The 21,410-nt window shown below is 39.4% G+C and overlaps 1 protein-coding gene across 1 annotated transcript in view; it reads left to right on the top strand.

Annotated features, from left to right (window-relative positions):
• TMC1 (transmembrane channel like 1) overlaps positions 1-21,410 on the top strand; it is a 195,400-nt gene that overhangs the window by 137,794 nt on the left and 36,196 nt on the right. Inside the window, exons 9-13 of the mRNA XM_046663890.1 lie at positions 4,717-4,859; positions 11,820-11,964; positions 12,575-12,769; positions 15,285-15,464; positions 15,591-15,752. Of these exons, the coding sequence (XP_046519846.1) occupies positions 4,717-4,859; positions 11,820-11,964; positions 12,575-12,769; positions 15,285-15,464; positions 15,591-15,752 (825 nt within the window). The remainder of the gene's footprint in view (positions 1-4,716; positions 4,860-11,819; positions 11,965-12,574; positions 12,770-15,284; positions 15,465-15,590; positions 15,753-21,410) is intronic.

The following is a 21,410-nucleotide window of genomic DNA, read 5'->3' as shown; positions in this document are numbered from 1 at the left end:
ACACTGAGAGCATGGTATCCACAAGCTATAAAGGGGAATGGGATACCAGCTGGCTAGGAAGGGGGCAGAGGGAGAAGGGCACTGATTCATGGATGGGCACCGAAAGGAATTTTCTCCTTCATAGCTTTTGGAGGGTCAAAGTTCACTGCCTCTGGTCCTATAGACAGGTAGAAGTTTATTCCCTCTACAGAAAATTAGAAGGTTTGCTAAGGCTTAGCTTACCTTCTTCTTTGTAATCTACATACTTGCTCACTCAGAGCCATATGGCATCAGTTCTAAAACTCTAGATCTAGGTTGTAGCAAAAGAAAAGGAAACTCAGAGTGAGCAAAGCATTAGGCGGAAGCTTGGCGAGTCTGGCTGGAGAGAAGGAGGGCGGCCATAGGCTGGATCTCAGCATATATCCCACAAGTGCCAGGCTGGCTGCTATTCTTGTGAAGTTAGGCGAGGTTTGTTTTGGGTATTGTTAGCCTTCTCATGTCTTGCTTCTCTCCTGTGTCCCACTCTATCAGATATGAAGTGATGTCATTCCCTACTTTTCATCCACACTTGAAACTTTCTTTAACACTAAGGTATAAATGACTGATAACAGCTTAGAGAACAGTAGAAATATACCCCGACTAATGTGGTACCACTTCTCTTTCACATACCTTCAGAAATTATGTCTTATTTTCCCACCAGTTTTGACTTAAAGATTTTTTTTTCAAAATAATGGTCTTATAGTTACTATAAACTAAAAAGAGTTGCTAAGGACAATGAAACTCATTTATCATCCTGGGGATAGAATGTTGTCTTTCATAGTGAGTATTTATATTCATGGGAAACACAAGGGATGGAGTTCTAATATAATTTCAAGTGGCAAACAGTTATGGAGGGGCTATTTTGCATGCAGAACTTTTTTAGGGGGCCTCCTACTCCATTTATGTATAGTATTTGGCAAGCAGCAAGTCCTCAATAAACGTTAGTTAGATAAATAAATGCATGAGTTGATTCCTAGCAACCACAGCATCAAAACATTCTCTTTCTTGTGGAAATGTGTCAGTGACTATGGACCAGACCAGCTGCAGCAGTCGAACAGAAATTAGAGTCTTAATGGATGATGCGCAAGCGTGGAACCCAGAGTGGAAAGGGAATTTTCTGTGCTCGTTTGAGACTTGGCTCTGACTGTGGTTTCTCTGTCACAGATTTTGGGATGGGAGAGAGCTCCGTAAGGGAAAGCCTTACATGCTGATGAGGAAAGCTAATAGAACCATGGCTGGGCTAGGAGTCATTGCTTTTTAGTCACTTCCAGATGTCTGCCGAGAAGTTTCAAGGGAAGGAGAAAGATGTGTGGGGTGTGATGGGCCCACTGGGTGGAAGGGGAGGAGTGTTCCTCTTTTAAGCCTTTCAACTAGTGTTTAAAGCTGCCCTTCAGTGTGCTAAGATGGATTGGATAAAGCTTTTTAAACTTGTGCTCTTCAATAGTACCTCTTTCATTTGTTTGCTTGACTGCATATGTAGTAATAGGCAAACTGAAGAAAGCTTTGTGAAATAGTCAGGATTTCCAAAAAAAGGACCTTTACCCCTTTTGGTTATGATCTAATATTTATGAAGTGCCAGCCATTGAACATGTATTGAATGGTACATACACCAGACGAGCTAGCTGCTCCAGTAGCTACTGTGCCTAACAAGCTCACCAGATGCTTGTTATGTGTCTACGTTCTCCTTTCATGTTATTTTGAAGATGTCTTAATCCCAATAGTGTCATTATGAATTAGAAAAAAATGTCAGGTTGTAATGTTTATGTATGTGGAGATGAGGCGCTTTGAAATCTTTTCAAAAGGGATGTCCAGGTCCTTTCCAAGAGGTCCTGGCACCGCCATGGACCAATCCAGGAATATAGGTCAAAAGAGTCTGCTGGGTTGATGGGCTTTCTCGTTTCTTTGTTTTACTGGAAAGGTATGGAACTAGCATGACACAAGGCCTGGTAGGCAAAGAACACATGAGAGAAGCATATAGCACAGGGGTTAAGTATGTGAATTTGAACTAGACAGACCTAGTTCAAGTTCAGATTCTGTCACTTACTAGCTATGTAAATGTGGACAAATTAGCTAACCTCTCGAAAGCTCAGTTTCTTCACCTGTAAAATAGGTATAGGATTAGTAGCTATGAGTCTTTGTTGGGTGGGGCAGTCATGGTAAGTAACACCCCCTACCTTGTCCAGCCAGGTTGTGAGCTCACTAGAAATAAGACAAAGGGTTAGACAGATGGAGGTCAATGTGTCACTTTTACTACTGTTAAAGTTGATATTAAAGAATATGGCATCTCTTTCTGGGCAAGTGGGCTTCACAGACAGATCTTTCTACCCAGCAACCCTGGACCAGGACAGGACTTCCCCTGCGGGGACAGAGCACAGCGTGCGCCCTCTCCGGAGGAGGGAGAAAGGTCACCCACATCATCTCCATTTCTTCATTCATGCTCTACTGTCAGATTAGTTTCCCCACCATGGAGCTGGCGTGAGGCAGTGGAGAGAGGCTGCGAGGGTTACACTGGAAGGAAACATCGAGCAGAGGAAAACGACTGCCCCTAACAGTAGCAACTTCATAGGGTTCTGGTTGAGGATTCTGTGAGATGGAGTAAGGTATTCAGCAAATGCTAAGTGGTCAACAAAATTTACTGATTGATATTATTACTGCAACTGTTATCACCAAGTGTCACGATAGTGGCAAGGAAATGAGGTAAGGGTCGCTTGAAGGGAAAAATAGAGGAATTTGGAAAATGCTATGTGTTGTATTCACGGGAAAAAAGAAACAGTTCAGGATTTCTTTAAACCAGAGAAGAGGCCAAGTACCTATACTCACCAGATTCTGTTATTGCTGCCCTGGGACAGGAGGACCAGCCTGAAGGTTCAGGACAGGGTAAAAGGAGATGGATTAAAATAGCTGAGAGAAAGCAGAGACCTTAAATAGACGAATGTGAAACAAGATGATGTCATGGAACTGGGTGCTGGGCAATCTTGCTAACGATGATTCTCCTCGGATGATTTCTGTGTCTTGGGCAGTTGGCCAATCCATGTGTATTTAGCTTCCTATCTTGGACATGAGATAGTCCACTTGCTTCCCTTTTTTAAGATTTCTACTAGTTATTTAGCTTTAAGTTTTCTTTTGAGTTGAGACTTATCTTTTCTCGGGTTGAAAAAAGGCAGGTGTGGTGACGGGAAGCACTTTGGTTTTTACCTACATGCCTCTCATCCTATCCTGACCCTATGTAAGCCCAGGAGCTCTTCTGAGATTTTCTGCGGAATTTTTTCCTGCTAATTCTTAGAGTATTAAACCATAAATTGGCTGCCAATTTTGAAAGCAATAGTTTTTCCAGATCTCCAGTGCCCCCTAATTTGAGCTAGGTATGATCTTTATTTAAGGCAATTTTCTAAATTACTCCTCTGAACTCTTCCTCTGGAAATTAGCATCCTGGGCATTTCCTCCTCCTCCTCCTCCATCCTTCCTTCCCTACTTCTTCAGTGGTGGGCTTCAAAGTCCTTGGCTTGGTATCAATGATGTTAAAGGCAGCCAGTTGGATATTCTTTTTTTTTTGAAGGAAGCCTTAGTTTTTTGTCTTTTTTTTAAAAGATTGGCCCTGAGTTTACATCTGTTGCCAATCTGTTTTTTTTTTCTTCTTCTTGCCAAAGCCCCCAGCACGTAGTTGTATATTCTAGTTGTGCTATGTGGGACACCATCTCAGCACGGCTTGATGAGCGGTGCTAGGTCCGTGCCCAGCATGCAAACTGGCAAAACCCTGGGCCACAGAAGCAGAGCGCACGAACTTAACCACTTGGCCACAGGGCCGGCCCCCAGTTGGATTTTCTAAGATTCAAGTGTGACTCACGTGATCTCAAGAGGAAGCCCCCATGTTGGCAAGTTATCTTCTTACTTCACGAAACTTAGTGGTTTTAAGTTATTGACAGAGAGATGAAGTCAGAGAGAAGCTGGGAAAGTGGATATATAGCAATAGGAAGTAATGCCTCAACGCCAAGAGCAAAAAACACAATGAATTTGAGAAGCAGAGAAAGATGGAGAATATTGCAAGGGAGGCTGCATCAGAATGTGCCAATGTTCTGTGTGTAAAGAGGGCTTCCTCAGGTGGCTTTGGGAAATGCTGGTTCCAAAGCTGGCAGATAATTTTTATGAAAGAGCTTATTATGGGAGAATGCTATAATAGTCTTAATGAATAGGAGGTTGTGCAGATTGGTTCCAGGGTCATCTCACCTGCTCCTCGTCTTTGCAAAGTGTGAGCTGAGACAAGGCCGCGGTGGTTTAAGGAGAACCAATCTCACTGTGGCTCAGGTGACTGGAAGCCAAAACCTGCCATAGCACTTTGAGGAAGCGCATCTCAGACCCTCCCCCTAATGTTAAGCAAGCTCTTAAAATTGTAAATCTAAAGACACCATTAGTTGTGTTTTGATGTTTAAAGCAATTGGCATTTCACAATGAAATGGCTCCACAGCTGAGCAAGCCTATATTTGGTTATAAATTTGGTCTTTTTAGAAGTCCCTGAATTTCGAGTAAACCGAATGTGGCAGCTGATACATTCACTCTATGAAGCAACACAATAGGGCTCATGTCAGAGCCATCTCCCAAGTTTGAAAATCAATGTCATTTTGTTATTCTTTTGAAGAGTTGGTTATTTTTCTAGGTTGCTCTTCACAGCATCTGCTAAGTGGCTTTGTTGTTGGATTTTAGGGCTTGGCTCAGTATTCCATCCTCTTTTATGGCTATTACGACAATAAACGAACGATCGGGTGGATGAATTTCAGGCTGCCGCTCTCCTATTTTCTGGTGGGGATTATGTGCATTGGATACAGCTTTCTGGTTGTCCTGAAAGCGTAAGTTTCATTTGTCTCTTGGGAAGCAAGTGATGATTTCTGGAATCAAATGAGGAAATTGAGAGTTGGATATAAATTCTTTCTGTTTTATGTCTGGAGGATGCAGAGTCTGTGAGAGAGAAAATGTACTTTTAATATTGACACTAATGTTAGACTATGACATCCCCAAAGAAATGGGTTGAACATGCCTATGCTGTGTCTAAGCATATTTTAAAACGTGCCCTTTTGTACTTCAAGGTGTGCAGGAATTTGGCACACAAGACAGGGAAACAGCTGCTGACCCCTCTTTTTGTGCTGAGGGTTCGCCACTTGCAGAATGAGCTCAATAGGCAGAATTGGTTGTTCTCTGTTCATTTAAAAACAAAAAACAAAACCAGAATAGTCACTCATCCAAGAAATTTCAGCTGTATAAGACAGCAAAACCGAATGGCTGCCAGCGAGACCATCATGATCAACTGTATAATCATGGTTCGTCCTGGAAAAGAATTGATGAAAGCATGGAGAAGAATCTCATTGGGGAACTGATGGAGCTACAGCTCATTTCTTCCCCCTACTTGAAATAGATTTGCAATACCCCACTTGATGGCACTGCAAGAACCTAGCACAGTCATTCGGGGCTATGAATAATCCATCCTTTAGCTAATTTTCTGAACTAGTTTAGGAGAAGCATTGAAACATCTCAATTAATGCCCTCACCCTTTTATTTGACTACGAACAAGTTTAATTGGCCTTGTGCCTCACTGCCGGGAAGGCTTTCTGGCTGAGGGTCCAAGAGGGATAAAGCCAACATGGTTGGAGTTGAGGTCACATGATAGCCCTAACAGCAAGGCAGTCACATATGGCTATGGCTATGCAGTTGTACATTAACAGATTTGCATATTTATTATGACAATTTTATGGCAGATGAATTTAAAGTATCTAGAGCAGCACTGTGCAAAGAAATACAAGACAAGCCACATATATAATTTAAAATTTTCTAGTAGCAGTATTAAACAAATACATGGGTAAAATTAATTTTAATAATATATTTTATTTAACTCTATGTATCAAAAGTATTGTTTCAACATACAATCAAAAGTTATTATTGAGATTTTTCTGTAGTTTTTGGTTACTAAGTCTTTAAAATCTTGTGCATATTTTACACTAGTCACATTTCAAGTGCTCAGTAACTACAAGCTGCTGGTGGCAACCATATTGGATAGTATAGCTCCAGAGGCAGCTGTTTCAAATTAGCTCACAGATGCCGATTAGGATAGCTACAGGGCATCAACTCCACATTTTCCCTTTCAAAGTCATCCATGTTATGCCAACCAAACCAGCTTGACTTTGGTCCCTCCCTCCCTCTGGCATGGACCTTTCGTTCCTTGTTACCTGATTGGCAAGTGGGTTTAAGCTCCTTGGCTTGTATAGCAAGACAATTCCAAAGATACATGACTCCCACCCTACTTCTAGACTTGGGGGCAAGCCTTAGTAGAAAAAGAATTGATGAGATATAAATGATTGTAGAAAATCATTTATCGTCTCTTCCCCTTCCCTGCCCTAGTCAAATATATTCTTGGAATAAACATGAGTGGCTTAATGGGATATAATACTCAAATCAGGTAGAAGGGAAGCAGAGTTTTAAAATCAAACAGGCTACTGATGGACTGTGCCATCTTGCCCATACTGATTGTCTCAGCATCCTCATCCACAAAATGGGGGCAAATATTCATTTTTAATTACCTTGTAGGGAAATTGGAAGATAAAATGAGATAGAAACCCAAGAAAGTACTTTGAGATTTTGATATGGGATGACTAACTTTGTAGACCCATTACTCTCCTGGTTTTGGCACTGACAGTCCTGTGTTCTGGAAACCCACTCAGTCCCTGGCAAACCAAGATGGTTGGTCAGCCCTAGTTTTAGACTGGCTCTTCTTCCCTTCCTTCTTTCTTTCCTTCCTTCCTTTCTCTTCCTTCTCTCCAGGGCAGTATACATTATTAACCACATCAGAAGCTTAGAGATCTTCATTTAAATAGTTATATAAGTATTAAAAGCAAATTAATACAGTTTAATGTAAAGTTATATAACATGGAGACCATCAGCTCCTTCGTATGTTGTCCTCATCAGTTTGAAGTTTTGTATCCCAAAGTAAAGGTAGTTTGGTTTCAAGACCCAATTGTTCCTATTAAAAGCAGTTCTCTAAGCTAAAACTTCTGGCATATTTCACAGCAGCAAACTACTGGGAACAGCTGAATCATTTAGGGCAGGCATGACTTATGAGAAACTTCTTGCTGTTTATTTCATCCCAATAGGTTTTTCTAAGACTTTGCCCTGCTGCAGAGTTCTTTGGGATTAGATATACTTCTTTTTCTGTTTATGAGTCTGGCCATAATAATACTCATAGAATAGGCTAACAAGAATATCACTGAATACCTAAATAATGTGTCATGGATAAGCCTCAAATGACGTTAAAACTTTTGTCCATATAGACTATCATATATATATTATAAACCTATATATACCATTGACCAACCTCAATACATGCATATAAATATTTTTAAATTTAGCAAAATTGGAATATATTCCTCCACATTTCTCTATCTATGACAATAATCATAATTTATATTTGAAATAATAATAATATTTGGATCTAACACGCATCCATTTAAATTACATTATCTTTAATCCTTAAACATTACAAAGTAGGTATTTGTTTCACTACCTTACAAATAATGAAAGAAATGTTAGACATACTAAATGACCTGTCCAGAGTCATTTGACTGTAGGACCTATTTGAACCTGGATTTTTCTAGTTCAAAAGGCACTTTCTACCCAGATTACCTTGTGAGCTCTTTGTGTATTGTGCTTCTCCTTACACAGGCTAATTTGTTCCTTCCATCAATCATCTATACTGGTTGAACAGGCATTACTTATCTGTATTGTGTAGATGGAGAAATTAAGGCTCAGCAGAGTTTGGTGATTTGACTAAGCTCAAATATCCAGTAAATTGCAGACATGAGCTTGGAACATTATCCTCTAATTTCATCACTTTTCCCCTAATCTCTGATGATGATACATCTATCATGATGAGGACAAGGGCCTGCCTCTCTTTTAAACTGGGTGGCTTTTTAAATTCTATATGAAAATTGTTCCTTGTCTGTTGCCAAATTCCTTTAGAATTACATAGCCTTAATATGACTCTTGTGATCAAAAATCTTGTAAAAAGAACAAACAAACTCATCAAAACTATGTCTTTGTCTTACATGTTAAAATCATGGCCAACCTCACACAATATTTCTAAATAAATGAAAATTTATTTTCTCCTTTTTACCTTGATTTCTAGTGTCTTTGTCCACTTTCTTTTCACTTCTTTTATTGCCCACCCAGCTATTACTTTCCTGATTCCATATCTAAAAGTCTTTTATGTCTCTTGACATCCTTGCACAGGATCTTAGCCTCAAAATTGTTTCTCCTTCCTGCTCCCAATTCAACTTTTCTTTGTTGTAGGAATCTCTCTTAGCTAGCTGTCTCAGAGAAAAGCAATCAGAACCCCTCATAGGCTCCAGTCTTATATGTTACTTCTCAGAGATATTTTCACTGGAGGGTAACAATGTTGAAGTCTCTAATGATGGATTTCAGACCCTCCGGCAGGCCGTGGAAGGGTAACTGGGGCTGGCCAACAGGGTGGGAAGTCCTAGCAGCTCCCACAAAGCGTATGATTGTCTACTCTTCCTCTCACTATCATTGACCTTGTTTCAAAGTGTCAGGATTTTCTGCTTTAAGCAGAAAAGTGGTGAGGTATGAGAAACTTGAAGTCACCATGTTCCGTTTCATATTATTGCTTAATGAACTACATCTAAGATTATGAATTGCGACATGAAAACTTCTTCTCTTGTAAGCATGGACTTGGGATAGTAGTGGTCAGGATGAATGGCAACCATTTATGAAACGAGATGATATTGTTGAAACCTATCATGATGACAAGGACAGAACTGAACATCAACAGCATGACGAGCATACGATATGTATTGTACCATATGACAGCTTTTCATGCTATATGTATTTACTTGGTGAAACTCTTTCAAGTGCTAAATTTACTTCCAGACTCACAATTTGTGTATTTATTCATTCATTTAATAACTATTTATTGAGCATTTACTATGGGCAATCTGGAGGGCTATCTAGCCTCTGAGGCTAATGGTAAACAGAATAGAGTCCCTGCCCTCGTGGTGCTCAGTTGATGAAACAGACTATAAACTAAGGAACAACCAAGGGTTGTGGCCAATATATTATGAATTTATATTTTTCTGTTATTCTTTACAGTCAAATATTTGCTGCAGTTTCTTCTTTCTCAAGAATGTAACACATGCTGTTTAGTATAGTCCTTTCTATAACTTTCTTTTCCTTGTGTAGTGGTCTTATTCTACAAGCTTCTAGAGAGTTGCTTTCTACCTCCCCTTCCTTTCATTTAGCAGAGGCTACCTTATAGTGACCCCTGTTCGTTTAGAATTTATGGAGGCATTTGTTTGATTTATTAAAAACCTCTGCAGGTACCCATAAAATGACCAAACGACCCCAATGCATAAATGGATATGTAAACTTGTGGTCGAGGGCAAGAAGTTCAGTGGAAAACCTGAGACCAAGGCAGAAAAGCAACAATTGCTTCCCACAACCTCCCAGCAAAGGAAATGATATGTTGAGCTTGCTTCTTATAGACATAATAGTTCAGAACTACAGCCTCCTTGACAAAGGAAGAATTTTCATAAGTATCTAAATTTTTTTCCTCTATAGACAAGGGACAGAGCTGTCCATGGAACGTTCTACAGCTCTTAGGACCATCTCTCAGCAAAAATGTATTGTGAGCAGTTTGCCTTCAATATCCTTCCTTGCTTCTCTCAGTATTCCACTTCCTTTCTTTTTGATTCCCACGTGCTGGACGTTCCCAGTTTGCTTTTCCAGCTGGAGCTCCCTCCTCTGGGAGGCTGTCTGCAGCTAAAGAATCTTGCCAGTGATAAAGCGCCATTCAAAACTTGTCTGTCAAGTGGCCATTTTTACTTGAGGTCCTGCCCTCTGCTCGGTGACAGTGCAAAAATGGATGATGGCATCTTAATCAAACACATAATTTTCTCCCCAGGTTAAATCATCAGAAATGTTTGATTTCAACCTTTTGACCCAAAAAAAGGCACTTAAATGGTTTAACATGTCTTATGGTGCCCTAGCTTAGGCACCAGAGTGAAGTCAGAAAACCTAAGCCCCTGACCTACTTCTGTGTTTGCCTGCTGGATAATGTCCAGCAAATCACTTCATAATTTTTTTTTTTTTTTGAGGAAGATTAGCCCTGAGCTAACTACTCCATTCCTCCTCTTTTTGCTGAGAAAGCCTGGCCCTGAGCTAACATCTATGCCCACCTTCCTCTACTTTATATGTGGGATGGCTGCCACAGCATGGCTTGCCAAGTGGTGCTGTGTCCGCACCCAGGATCCGAACTGGCAAATCCCAGGCCGCCGAGAAGCGGAACGTGTGCACTTAACCGCTGCACCACCTGGCTGGCCCCTCACTTCATAATTTTAACCCTTAGCTTCCCCATCTGTAAAAAGACAATAATATTAACTACCTCTACCTCTTGCTAAGTTTTGGAGGACAAATATGATAATACACATAAACGCCATTTGCAAAGGGCAATGTGGTAGCCTGATGTAAGGAATAATTATTTTGGTTATTATTTATAACACTTTACCCCACTTAAAATATATATACACCTCTATAAGGAGTGGGACCAACAGTGGGGGAATTTAGATGACCTCAGAGTTTCCTTCCAACATATGATGTCAGCTTTATGTCATTACACTCCTTTCTTTTTCAGTTTCATATTGCTATATAATGTTAAAAGCCAAAACCTTATGGGACCATTTGTAATATGTATCATATGAAATTTTAATCTTGCTATTTATAGTGATAAGGGAAAATAAAAGAAGTGGAGTAAGTGCAATATAGATCTCTAACCCCTGAACTAAACCTGTAAGTAAATTCATTTTAAACTCTCCAAGCAAAAAAATATATTTAAAAAAACCCACTGAGGAGAATATTTGTAACCACTTGGTATTAACATTGTATAAAAATCTTGAGTTTTGATCAAGAGTTGTAGAGTATGGAGAAATTTCAGGCATTCAGTGTAATCATTCTTTGGAGGGGATTCTAGAAGGAATTGAAATCTTTACAGGACTTTCCTGACCTGGGTTAGTCCATCCTTAGGCTTTAGGGGGTCTGGAAATCAATTAAAGTTGTGTAGAACAGTTCAAGAGTCCATACATAGTTTCTTTCCTGGGGAGGGATCCAATGATTTCCACCAGATTCTTAAAGACATCCTTATTCCACAAAAGGTTAAGAACCAACTGTGTGACATTAAGGAAACAGTTTAGGAAGACAACAAATATGTATTTTTATATAACTTAATTGTTAAAATCATAAATAGTTAGGGGCCGGCCCCATGATCCAGTGGTTAAGTTTGTGCACTCTGCTTCGGTGGCCCAGGGTTTCGCAGGTTCGGATCCTGGGCGCAGACATGGCACTACTCATCAGGCCATGCTGAGGTGGCATCCCACATGCCACAACTAGAAGGACCCACAACTAAAATATACAACTATGTCCTGGGGGCTCTGGGGAGAAAAAAAAAAAAAGCAGAAAAAAAAAAAAAGAAGAAGAAGATTTGCAACAGTTGTTAGCTCAGATGCCAAACTTTAAAAGAAAAAAAAAAAATAAATAGTAGTCTTTCAATCTTGAAGTCCTGGAAAATGAACCATTTAAAAAATATTTTTAAAAAACTTTTATTTTCTGCTTATTAGAACAAACTTGTTTGAAAATATATGTCTTTTTAGATATTGCTTCCCCATTTTATCTGTAATTATGAGGTTTTGAAACTCCCTACCCTCCCCCTTTCCTTTTGTATTCCGGCTGCTGGGTTAAACTCCCTGTTTTTATAGGATGACCAAAAATATTGGTGACGATGGGGGTGGTGACGACAACGCTTTCAACTTCAGCTGGAAGGTGTTCACCAGCTGGGACTACCTGATTGGCAATCCTGAAACAGCAGACAACAAATTCAATTCTATCACCATGAACTTTAAGGTAAAGACTCCAACTTCAAGAGCCTTTTCCTTGTATTTCTAAGAGTAAAATTGGAGCCATTCCATAAGTTCTAACTAGCGACATAGCTTGACAATGAAAAGAATGATTAACTTATCATTTCTGCCTACAAGGAACTGGGCAGCGTTTTGACTATGACTGGAAAATATCAGATGACCCATGAGAGCACTATTTCTTCTCTAAATTTGGTAATAAAGCAGTGCCATTGGCTTGAAACAGGAGACCATTAGTAATCAGAATCAGACATTTTAAATAATAGAACCACGCTCACAATTACTTACAGGAATAAGTTAGCTCACTGTTTACAATGAATCTAACATATTATTTTGTAGCTTTCTTTTTAAACTGTATTGGAAGAGAATTTAGAAGGAAGACTATCCTAGCATTAGATCAATCAGAGTTTGTTTGTCATAATTCTTCCTTCTTTCTCTCACTTGCTCTCACTTGCAGGCAATATTCAGCTGGTTTGTGGAATCCCAGATTGTTTACTTTTTCATTCCTCACATACTGATGTTTGCAAAAATAATTCCTGAGTCCATGATACTTTTTGTAACTGAGATATTCCTTTCTTTTCTGTTTTGCTTGGGCACAGGAAGCTATAATAGAAGAAAGGGCGGCCCAAGTAGAAGAAAATGTCCACTTGATCAGATTCCTGAGGTTTCTTGCTAACTTCTTCGTGTTTCTGACGCTCGGTGGGAGTGGATACCTCATCTTTTGGGCTGTGAAGCGATCCCAGGAATTTGCGCAGCAAGATCCTGACACCCTCGGGTGGTGGGAAAAAAATGAAGTTCGTCTCTGCTTGCTTTTTATGCGCTTAGAACTTGACATCTGAGATTTTGTGGGTTAAGCTTCTGTGGTGGGACTTTAAACAAGGCCACTCTTTACCTATCCCCTCCATCTTGCCCTGAAAGTTAACCAAGCTTGTTACACATTTTCCACTCTTTTCCAGCCTTGTTTCCAAAACTGTCTACTGTCTGTTTTGCGTTGTGTGACATTGTGGAGAGTTAAAGTTGAAGGAGACTTTAGAACACATGTATTCCAACCAGTACATTTTACAGCTGAGGAGAAGAAATCTCAGGAGATCAGGTGATGGGTGTGTAGTAGTAGAACCATGGGGAAGAAAGTAAGAGTTAAAACCTAGAAACCTTGATTTCAAGCCCAACATTCTTTCCATGACCCTATAGTTGCTGTCTCCATAGATCCTGCTTCTGTCATTGAAAGATCCAATTGTTGCCTGAATTCTTTGAAGCAGTGATGAGAAAGTCCTTGGTTCCTGGGTTTGTCTCACTGGAAACATTCAAATTGCCTCCCCCACTTGGGCAAGTCAGGGCTTCTCTCTGTTTTCACTAGCAGCCTAACTGCACATCTCTGCCTTCTCCTCTCCGTGCTTTATTTCCTCCCCCCAAATGCTATTCAAATGAGGAAGGCCAGCTCTTTAATATCGTGATGGTGGTTTGTCTTCAGGGTACCTGCCCAATTAGCAGGTCAGAGAAAGGAGGTAGTGGTAGATATTTAGAATCAGGAAATCATTGATCACGTGTGGTTGTCAGGGCCTGTTCCCTTTCACAAAATGTTCTGGCATGCAATGTGGTGTCATTTTGAACTCTGACATTTTCAAAATATGTGTAGATTTAGGCTGTGGGAAGTGTAGACATCCCACGCTGAAACTTCTGTAGAGGCTTGTAGACCAAAAAGATTAAGAAAGTCTTCATAAGCATAGAATTTCCTAGAAAAATCTTGGACAGAAAATAATATAACCTACTTACAACAGAAGGCTCCAAACAAAAATATTCTAGATATTTCAGAAGTGGTAACAACCCTGGAGACGGGAGGTCATACATTCAAGAGACTATAACAACACAGACATTTCATGGAAAACTGTAAAGCAGAAAGTCATTAGGTGGAGAGATTTTACTTATTTAAAACAAAGGAGAGCCTCAAAGCACTCCCTAAGTTTGTAGTCAAATTCTCTCTTATAGTTGTAATAGTATTTATAGGCAAAACTATCATGCCACTTCAGTCCATGGTTCATATTGATCACATTTTTGTATAAATGAACCATGTTAAAGGATGGGTAGTCAATTTCCTTGTCACTCTTCATAAGAACCTGTTTAATACTCATTTTAGGAGACCTCTGAGTCTTTGGGGCTGACAAAGGTAATAATGGGAGTTCATGAATAACTTTACAAATTTGATGAAATGGAATTTAAATTGACCTTGTATAAGATTGCGCAGGATCTGCTAAGTTTTTACTTTAGGCTGAAATTATATCGTGCTGACTTTATATTATGTCATGCTGATTTTGCTCCTGTTAGTCATTCTTATATAATGTTCTTAATAAAAATGGAAAAAACATATTGACAGTTATTTCCTAAATATGGTCTAGTGGTTCTCATCGTTCAAAACATGGAGTCCACAGGAGGAAATAGGAAATGTTTAGTGGCGACAATCTGAGCCAGGTATTTAGGAAAAACAGTTGCCAGAACTACCCGAAGATTTTATTTAAAGGAGGCTTTTTCTCCATCAGAAAAGTAGTACATGCACTGGATTCTTTTCTTTGGTTTAATTGAGCCTAATAATATAATCATAAGGGTGCCAGTCAGTCAGGAGATAAGGACCACTCATTTCCTTCCTTTCATATTTTCATTCTCTCATCATTCACTTGCCTTCGGCACTATAAACCCTTCTTCATGTATGAACTTTCATGCCTTGGCTTTGATAACTTTGTGCCATGTATTCTCCTTTTGTTTCTCTGAATGGCCTCTGTTTTCTCGGATAAAACTCAGTCCTTTTTCTGCCCCTAACAGTTTGCATTCCCCAGAATTCAGTAGTTAGTCCAGAGCCCACCTCAGGGAATTCGTCCATTCTAACTGGTGAAACTAGCCCATATGCTGATGATCGTCAAATTAGCCTTTCCAGTTTGGACCTCATTCCTCAAGCAGATAGTTTTTCCATTTCCTTTACAAATCTTGTTGGGAAGCGGATCACCGTTGCAGAGTTAGTTACCACGTAGCACAGCATGTGTTCATTGGATAGAGAGTGATGTAAATTACACCCTCCTTTATACCAGGAAACAGACTGCTGTTACTGCCATGTACATAAGCTCATATACAAGCACAATTTGAGAATGCGAGTTGAATGTTGTCTTTATTGTTTAAGATCAAATTTAAAAAATGCATAAGATAATCTCTAGTCTTATAAAAGATCACGGAACCTAGATGGAATCTTGCAAAATTCTGGAGGAAAGTAATAATAACTTTGAAACACCATTAACTTAGCTCATCCGTTGTGCCTCCTTGTAGATGAACATGGTCATGTCCCTCCTGGGGATGTTCTGTCCAACACTGTTTGACTTATTTGCTGAATTAGAAGACTACCATCCCCTCATCGCTCTGAAATGGCTACTGGGACGTATTTTTGCTCTTCTTTTAGGCAATTTGTATGTATTTATTCTTGCCTTGATGGATGAGATTAACAACAAGGTAAGTGTTAATGTCTGGATTGTCCTTGCCATCAGCATGTTACTACATTCCCAGTCTCAAGATTGCCAGAAATGTCTTTGAAATCTGTGCTGTCTTCATTTTTGTTTCCACTGCTTTGCTTTCTAGATTGAAGAGGAAAAGCTAGTAAAGGCCAATATTACTTTATGGGAAGCCAACATGATCAAGGCCTACAATGCATCGCTCACTGGAAATACCACTGGGCCACCCTTTTTTGTGCACCCTGCAGATGTACCTCGAGGACCCTGTTGGGAAACAATGGTGGGACAGGTAATGCCACAAACAGAAGTGCATGACAATTAATGGATTAAAAAAGAGTAGAGTTGGGGCTGGTCTGGTGGCATAGTGATTAAGTTTGCATGCTCCACTTCAGTGGCCCGGGGTTCGTGAGCTCGGATCCTGGGCACAGACCTACACACCACTGATCAAACTATGCTGTGGCAGCATCCCACATACAAAATAGAGGAAGATTTGCACAGATGTTAGCTCAGGGACAATCTTCCTCACCAAAAAAAAAAGAAAAGAAAAAGCAGAGTCAACATTTCTTCCATTAGTGTGGCCTATTTTTTTTATGCTTATTGATAAAAAATAGCTAAGATTTATTTATTTAAGTTTTTTGAGGAAGATTAACCCTGAGCTAACTGCTACCAATCCTCCTCTTTTCACTGAGGAAGACTGCTGTGAGCTAACATCCATGCCCATCTTCCTCTACTTTTTTTATATGTGGGATGCCTACCACAGCATGGCGTGCCAAGCGGTACTATGTTAGCACCCGGGATTCAAACCTGTGAACCCTGGGCCATGGAAATGGAATGTGCGAATTTAACCACTGCGCCACTGGGCCGACCCCAGTTTACTGAATGCTTACCACTTGCTGGCTGTGAATTTCATATATGTTATCTCATGCAGTCCTCACTTCCACCCATTGAGGGAAATACTACACCCCTTTTACAATTGCACGTAAGAAGGATATTTTCAAATGGGGAGGAGATGTTTACTATCTATTTGTGTAATAAAGCACCTAGATTTAGATACAGACCCAAGTGAGTACTTAAATGGAACTCTATTTAGTGTTATCTATTTGCCATAAAAATATTACTCTTTTGGGAACATACACTGATACTAATTTCAGTAATGTCAACTTTTGTCATATAATTGTCCCTTGAATGTTATAGGAAATATAATTTTAGGTGAGTCGCTTTCATGATGATTGTATAAATGGCTCCAGTCCAACACTAGAGGTATTTTACCAGAGAAGAGAAATCATGTTTCTTACAGCTCCTTGTCCAATAAGGAAAGCAAACCAAATGAAAGCAACAAAAATATCTACTTCAGGTCTCCTATTTCTCTACAAATCCAATTTATATTTTGAAAGCCTTTAATTTTATCTCATTAGAATTGACATTCCCAATGTGCATTTCACAATCTAATTTTGGACTTTAGCTCACCATTGATGAACAGATATTTCTAAATATGCCATAGTATTTCTGTTAGACAGTTCAGTTTCAGAAGTAATGTGGTCTTTGTGAAACTATTTGAATCAGTTTTTACAGTGTATTCATTTTTGTGAGATAAAAGGAAAATTGAAAGTTAGCATTGGTCTTATAAAATTAATATAATTTAAACAAATATGGATATCATTAAATGTCCTCAGCCTCAGTCAGAGGCTCATTGGACTTAAACCAACTGTGATTTCAATTGTGAAAAAAAGTAAATGCTGGACACACATCATTGAAAACTTAGTCCAAAAAGTATGGTACAGTTAAGGATCTTATTTTACTTCATTTTTTAAGCTTTCAAGTACTGATAAGCCCCTCCCTTCTTACTTACATGTTATTAAGTACTTGACTTGCAGACATACATATTTCATAAATGTTTATGGGAATCTATTATAGATGAAATAATAAGTGAAATGAAATGAAAGCCACCTGCACTTAGGAGAGAGGGGCTCATGATCTGCAGTGTGGTAGACGGGATAAGGGCTCCTCAACAATGTCCATGTTCTAATCTCTGGATCCTGTGACTATGTGACCTTACATGGAAAAATGGACTTTGCTGATGTGATTAAATTAAGGGTCTTAGGAAAATTATCCTTGATTGTGTGAATGGGCCTAATGAAATCACAAAGGAAGTCAAAAGAGTCAAAGTCAGAAAAACTAGATGTGACAAGGGAACCAGAGGTTGGAGTGATGCGCTTTAAAGATGGAGGAAGGGGACCATGAACCACAGAATGGAGGCCTTTAGAAACTGAAACAGGCAAGAAAACAGATTCCTCCCAGATGTCTGCACATTGATTTTAAACATCTGACCTCCAGAACTATACAAAAATAAATTTCTGTTGTTTTAAGCCTTTAAGTTTGTGGTAATTCATTACTGCAGCAATAGGAAATGAATACACAGGAGTACATGGGTTTCCGTGTCTCAAGGCTCCTTGAAGCAAAATATGGTCATGGTGCTTAAGACGAGTCTGTTTTACCACATCTAGGGCGCTCCCTAAATCTTCAGCAAAAGTTGAGGTAAATGGAAAACTAGGAATAAAGTTTTCACAGACTCAAAGAGTTTGAGACATTCTCTTCTGTACATCCTAGAATGCAGGCTGGCATGAAGGGTAAGAGATTTACCCTTTAACGGGCAAATACCTATTAAACAGGATTAATAGAACTAACTGCAAAGTTCTATTGCAAAGAAAAAGATCAGGACTGCTCACTTCTTTGAAGGAGAATTTAATTTGTTATGAATGCCAATGCAGTCTAAGAGAATACTTATGTTTCTGATTATCCAGAAGCTTCTGTGATAGTCTTACAGTACAATAAAGGAAATTCAATTATTTAAGTCTTCTTGGAAGCCCCTGGACCATGCTGCTTGTCTTGTCTTTTTTTTAAAAGAATTTTGTCTGTAGTGCTGGTCCCTGCTTCATCGTCTTTCCTACTGCCATTTGTAGTTGGGTTTCCCTCTTCTTCTTCACCTTCCTTTCTCTAAAGGAACAGTCAGCATTTGTGGGAAGGTCGGCAGGATGTGACTAGAGGGAAGGGGTTGTGGTTCTAAATAGAATGTTGATGAGGGAGGTGGAATCCATGGAAACAAAGAGAACATAGGGGACATAAAAACCCTGAGTGCTGGGAAGGTCTGGCCTTTAAGAGATCAATATGTCTATCCATGTACCTGGAAACATTTCTTTTAGCCACCTGACTCCTAAAGAAATAGTGAAGGCACCTGCTTTGCAAGTAGTGTTGAAAATGCACCCCAAGAACTCGTTCATTGCTCTATGAGAAGCATTCCAAATGTTCTTTCTTCTCCTCCATGGATGCTTTGCTTTTTCCTCAAGGATGCTGCAGGACTCAAAGCTCTCTTTGAATTTGAATATAAGATAATTTCGTGGCTCCTTTATCTCACCAGAGAATCTCAAGACGTAGTCACTTAGTCTCATCTCCAATGGTATTTGATAGGTAAGCAGCAGAGTCATTCTTGGGAGATTGCTATTTGAAGCTATATGCTGAAGTCTGCATTTTGGGGAAGGAGAGAAAGCAGCCAACAGCTGAAGATAACAACAATGGCTAACATTTATTGAACACCTCTAGCTTGCCAAGCATTACCTCCTTGAATTTTTAAATTACCCTCTGAGATAACTTATATTATGATCTCCATTTTATAGATAAGGAGACTATGACTTAGAAAGGTAAAGTAATTTTCTCAAAACCTCAAAGGAAGTCAATGACAGGAGCCAAATTTAACCTGCAGTCTGATTAGAGCTTGTGTCCTTGTCCATAGTGCTGAATTATCTCCAAGAAACATAATTAGCATCAATATGTACTCTCCAGACTCCTGCGGAGAATGTGGTCTGTGGCTCATTATGATGTCTTTTGACTATTGTTTTCTCTTTACCTGCTAGTGATTCTCTTAGGTTTACTGACCAAAGCTGCCCAAACACTTTTAAATGTCGTGAGTGTGAAGTTGTTAGGCATGGAGTACAGTGCTCGACAGGAGACTCGGGTAGAGACCATGCTCCCGTCCTGACGAGCCCGGAAGGGACTCAGATTCCACAATGTCCCTGAGATGGGCTGGGCCACCATTCTTGGGATTCCCTTCCTTGTAAAGTAGTGTACTCCACCTATGATATAAGTATTTTTAATGGAATTTTTATGGAATAAATATTTGTACATTTTAATACACTTGAATCCTCTTCTGATATTTTATGTGAAAATTAGAACACTGCTTAGGAAAAAGTAGAATGTCAACCTTTGAGATGAGGATGCTTTGAAGGATGAGGAGGACTTCAAAACCACTCTGAACTTTCTCTCACCTGAGGAAGTCTTCCTGACCTGGCAGTGGAAAGGTAAAATAGCCCTCCTAGCCTACCTCTGATGCTAGCTGTTAGAATCTGAACTCAAATTGCTGGGGGAATGAAAATGCGAGTAAGAGTAGGGAAGAGAAAAGTTATGTCCAGAAATAACTACAAGAATTTACTATCACTCGTTCATTCATTCAATATTTATTGAGTCCATGCTCAGCACTGTGCACTGTGCTACATAGTAGAGGTACAACAGAGACAACAGTTCTTGTGAAAATTACAGTCTCTATGAGGAACAAAGCCATTGATTAAATAATTATGCAAACAACATTATAAATAATTATAATAACAACAAAGCACTACAGGAATGAAATGCAGGGAATCTGAGAACTTCTAGGGAAGCTTGCCCTTTTCAGCAGGATAAGAGAGCCTTCTCTGTTAATGATGCTGTAAAGATGTATATTAGTTGGAGTAAACTGAGGCAAGAGGTGAAGTAAGAGTGATTGAGTAAAGTGAAGATCACAGGCAAAGGCCATGTGGCCTGGAAAAGTATGGAGTTTGAGGGTCTGAAAGGAAGCCAGTGGGGCTGGAATGGAGAAGACAAGGGAAGAGCAAATACAAGAAAAATATGGAGAGCTAGACTTGAGTCCGATTATACAGAAACTTTCAGGTTAAGCAGAAACCTCACACTCTTGGCCCACCATTTTAGTCTAGTTGTTGCTGCAGCAAACAACTACATGCAGCTGTTACCTAATAGCATCTCAACTGAGCTGTACGCATATTCTCACCTTTATCCCAACGCTTCTCTTTGTCACCAAGTGGGTTATTGATGTCACATGGGGCCATCCTTGACTAACGGGAATGGGAGCTAGTGGATCAGTACGTCCTTTTTCTGTCTCTCGAGTGGACAATTCTGAGGCTTATTCCATATGGCTACTGAGAGGGTCCCCAGAAGAACTGCCGGCTTTTAACACACTCTTGGGTTAAGTCTTTCTCTCCTTTCCTGTTTCATTCTTCCCAATCCCCACTCTGTCCTTTGACAACACTTCCCACAGTATATTTCTTGCTTATGAGCCCTTGTCACAGGCACTACTTTTGGTGAGAACCAATGCTGAGATAATTTTTTAAATTTATATTTTTAAGTTTTGAATATAATATTTTTGCCTTTATTATATTTATGTTACAGTTAACTTCTATTTATAGCAGATGATTTACGTGTTCTATTTAAAATCATAGCAGTCATCTCTTAAGAGCAAAGTATATTAAAGTTACAAGAAATATTAGATAAATAATATTTCACGTAGTACTCGGACATGGCAAGAATCACGATGGTGGTACACGACTACCTGAGTTTAGGAAGCGCTGCTCTGAATTATGAGGCTGGAAATTAACCCAATGACTGCTAGTCAAATGGCCCTTTGCCCTGTAAGAAATTATTTTTCACTAATTATTTTAGAGGGGAGATCATATGGGTAGCTGGATATAAAAAACAGAAGTCTTTCTATATTACAGAAGAACACTAATGTTTCTGGCTAAATATATCTTATTAGATATTCAGTGTCTTCAATCTTAGGGCACAAATATTCTGGAAGGAACAGAAAGAGCAGAAGTGAACAATCATGGTAAAAATTTATAATCAT

The sequence above is a fragment of the Equus quagga genome, chromosome 6 (genome assembly GCF_021613505.1).
Source record: "Equus quagga isolate Etosha38 chromosome 6, UCLA_HA_Equagga_1.0, whole genome shotgun sequence".
Classification (NCBI taxonomy): Eukaryota; Metazoa; Chordata; class Mammalia; order Perissodactyla; family Equidae; genus Equus; species Equus quagga.
The sequence above is the reverse complement of the archived record's forward strand: the minus strand, read 5'-3'. Positions and strand labels throughout refer to the sequence as shown.